At 57.1% G+C, this 3,305-nt stretch overlaps 1 protein-coding gene across 1 annotated transcript in view; it reads right to left on the bottom strand.

The window, feature by feature from the left end:
* Window positions 1-2,282: 2,282 nt before the first annotated feature.
* Window positions 2,283-3,305, bottom strand: part of LOC106886911 (noelin-2-like) — a 1,769-nt gene continuing 746 nt past the window's right edge. The window contains exon 2 of the mRNA XM_014940195.1: window positions 2,283-3,194. Coding sequence (XP_014795681.1) covers window positions 2,517-3,194 — 678 coding nt within the window. The 3' untranslated portion in view covers window positions 2,283-2,516. The remainder of the gene's footprint in view (window positions 3,195-3,305) is intronic.

The raw sequence follows: 3,305 nt of genomic DNA, 5'->3' as shown, positions 1-3,305 counted from the left end.
GGTAAGAGGGGATGGAAGGGATGGAGGAGGTGTTGAGGAGGGGGAAGAGGGGATGGAAGGGATGGAGGAGGTGTTTTTGGGGGAGAAGAGGGGATGGAGGAGGTGTTGAGGGGGGGTAAGAGGGGGTGGAGGAGATGTTGAGGAGGAGGAAGAGGGGATGGAAGGGATGGAGGAGGTGCCCATCTCCTTCCCCAGGACATATTTATCCCCCCCCCGGAGCCCATCGGCGTGGTCAAGGGCAAACTGAGCTTCCCAGCACCCCAAAACGTGCCACCACAGTGGGGGGAGAGGCTGAGATCCAGCGTCGCCGCAGCTTCCAAACCCCTTCCTCTCGCACACACGCAGCTGATGGGATTAGTGGGGATTATCCTCTTGTTCCCCACTCCTCTTTTGAGAGAAGAACAAACGTGACAAGGTGCTGCCAGCTTCGATTTTACGGTCCCAGCCCAGGCCCTGGCACCGTGATGCCATCCCCAGGGCAGGGATGGGGGTTCAGTGATACCCCCCCCACCTCCTTTCCCCTCCCCCAAAGCCTCAGAAGATCCTGGGGGCTGTGATGGGGGGATGAGCAGGGTTGATGTGACCTCGAAGGGTTTTAATGCCCCTTGGCCCTGTCCTCCATCCTGCCAGCATCCCCTGATGGTGCTGGGGGATGCAGCTCTCTGCCCAGGTTTGGGATGCAGGGGTGTGTCTGTTTGCAGCATCCTCGTCCCTCTGTCCCCCCCAGGCAGCACCCGTCCCTCTGCCTCTTCCAGCTCTGCGTCCCCTCACACCCTACCCCCTCCACATCTCCTCCATCCCCTCCTCCATCCCCTCAACACCTCCTCCATCACCTCCAAACCTCCCTCCATCCCTTCCACATCTCCCCCGTCTTTTACATCCCCACCACATCCCCTCCACACCTCCTCCATCTTTTTCATCCCCAGAACATCCTCTCCATCCCCTTCCACACCTCCTCCATCCCTTCCATCCCCTCTTACCCCCCCCCCTCCATCCCTTCCATCCCCTCTTCTCCCCCAAAAACACCTCCTCCATCCCTTCCATCCCCTCTTCCCCCTCCTCAACACCTCCTCCATCCCCTCAACACCTCCTCCATCCCTTCCTTCATTCCCTCCACAGATCCTTCACCCCCTCCACATCTTCCACCCGTCCCTCTGCCTCCTCCAGCTCTGTCCCCCCTCACACCCTATCCCCTCCACATCTCCTCCATCCCCTCCTCCATATCCCTTTCATCCCCCTTCTCCATCCCCTCCTCCATCCCCTCAACACCTCCTCCATCACCTCCAAACCTCCCTCCATCCCTTCCACATCTCCCCCGTCTTTTACATCCCCACCACATCCCCTCCACACCTCCTCCATCTTTTTCATCCCCAGAACATCCTCTCCATCCCCTTCCACACCTCCTCCATCCCTTCCATCCCCTCTTCCCCCTCCCCAACACCTCCTCCATCCCTTCCATCCCCTCTTCCCCCTCCTCAACACCTCCTCCATCCCTTCCATCCCCTCTTCCCCACCCTCAACACCTCCTCCATCCCTTCCATCCCCTCTTCCCCCCAACACCTCCTCCATCCCTTCCCTCCCCTCCTCCATCCCCTTCCTTCCTTCTCTCCACAGCTCCTTCACCCCCTCCACGTCCTCTCCCTCCCTTCCAAACCTCCTCCATCCCTTCCTTCCTTCCCACATCCCCTCCATATCTCCATCCTTTCCATCCCCCACCCACATCCTCTCCATCCCTTCCACATCCCTTTCCCCATCTCCTCCACCCTTTCCATCCCTCCTCACCCCTGGGCAGCAGGTTCTTCCTCTCCCCCATGACCAGGATCTTGCCACCCCGGCCCCATCGGGGGCAGGATCTGCTCCCCTTTGGTAGGGTCTGCTCCCCACCTCAGCTCGTTGTGGCTGCACCATCATTTCCCTTCCTTTCCTCCTCGCCTGGCCCAGCTCTGCTGTAATTTCCCCAGCGCCGCACCCGCATGCATTAAACATGCCCATAAACAACGTCGCTGGCTGCCTGCACACATCTGGAGGAGAGGGCTGTGGATCACAGCCAGCTCCTGGCAGAGGGGGTGCAGGAAAAAAGAGGGAGAAACCAAGCCACCCAGTGTCAAATAATAATAATCATCTTTTTTTTAAAAAAATTGGGGGGGGAAGAAAAATAAAAAATCAGCACAAGCCCCATCAAACGTCAAAGAGACTCTTTTTATTTGCCGTCAAAATAAAGATGTAAATTGAAAAAAAAAACCAACCAACCGACCCAAACCAATAAAAAAAAACACCCAACCTAGGTCAGCTCAAATGAAGGCAGAAAAGGCAGAAGAGATCCATGCGCCACGAACCGCGAGAGGAAACCAAAGAAATGTAAAAAAATAATTAAAAAAAATCAAAGAGAAGGAGGAGAAGGAGGAGGAGGAAGGCTCCATCCCCTAGAGAGAATGACCGAGGCTGAAGTGTAGAAAAATAAAGAGCTGGGCAGGGGGAAGAGCAGAGGAGTCCAGCGTGGGGTGGGAGAGGGGGTGTCACAGCTCACCCGAGGTCTTTATGACGTGGAAGAGCGTGACGTTGTAGATGACCTGGTGGCCGTTGTTCCAGGTGTAGAGCACCCTCTCCCGTGGGTTGTAGTCCAGCATGGATATATGGGAATACTGGTTGTGGAAGGGAATATCCGTGTATTCGTAGCTGGAAGTGTTTGTGTAGTAGGCAAAATAGATCTTGGCCCCGGCCAGGTGGGAGTTGGTGACGTAGAGGGTGCCGCAGATCATGAAGGACTCCCCGGCGCTACGTTTGGGGTACCCCGTGTCCCAGCTCCTCAGGACCTCCAAGGTTTGGGGGTCCACCCGGCTCACCACGATGTTGCCGGCGTTTTGGTTGGTGGTGTAGACGGCCCACAGCCCGTTCTCGTCCACCATGAAGTCGATGTCGGAGAAACCACCCCAAGAATAAGGGAAGGTGTTGTTGTAGCCGGCGCCGGCCAAGCTGCGTTGAACCAACACGCTGCGAGAGCGAAAATGGTACTTCACGGCGATGTTACTCTGATATTTGTTGTAGTAGAGGGACCCGTTGAAGACAACGTGGCCGGTGCCAGCCCAGGGATGAGGCAGGAGATGTTGCACGAAGTTCTGCCCCGTCACGAAGTCGTTCAAGGTCCGAAACTCCAAGACGCGCCGACCCTTGTAGTAGCCGTCCATGTACCACACCTGGGGAGGAGGGGGGTGAGGTTAGGGATGTCTGGCCAAAACGGGGGCACCCAACTCCATCAAGATGGGCTCCCAGGACAGAGGGAGGTCCCCACCACTCACCCGGGTGTC

The sequence above is a fragment of the Calidris pugnax genome, unplaced genomic scaffold, assembly GCF_001431845.1.
Source record: "Calidris pugnax isolate Ruff unplaced genomic scaffold, ASM143184v1 scaffold100, whole genome shotgun sequence".
Lineage (NCBI taxonomy): Eukaryota > Metazoa > Chordata > Aves > Charadriiformes > Scolopacidae > Calidris > Calidris pugnax.
The sequence above is the reverse complement of the archived record's forward strand: the minus strand, read 5'-3'. Positions and strand labels throughout refer to the sequence as shown.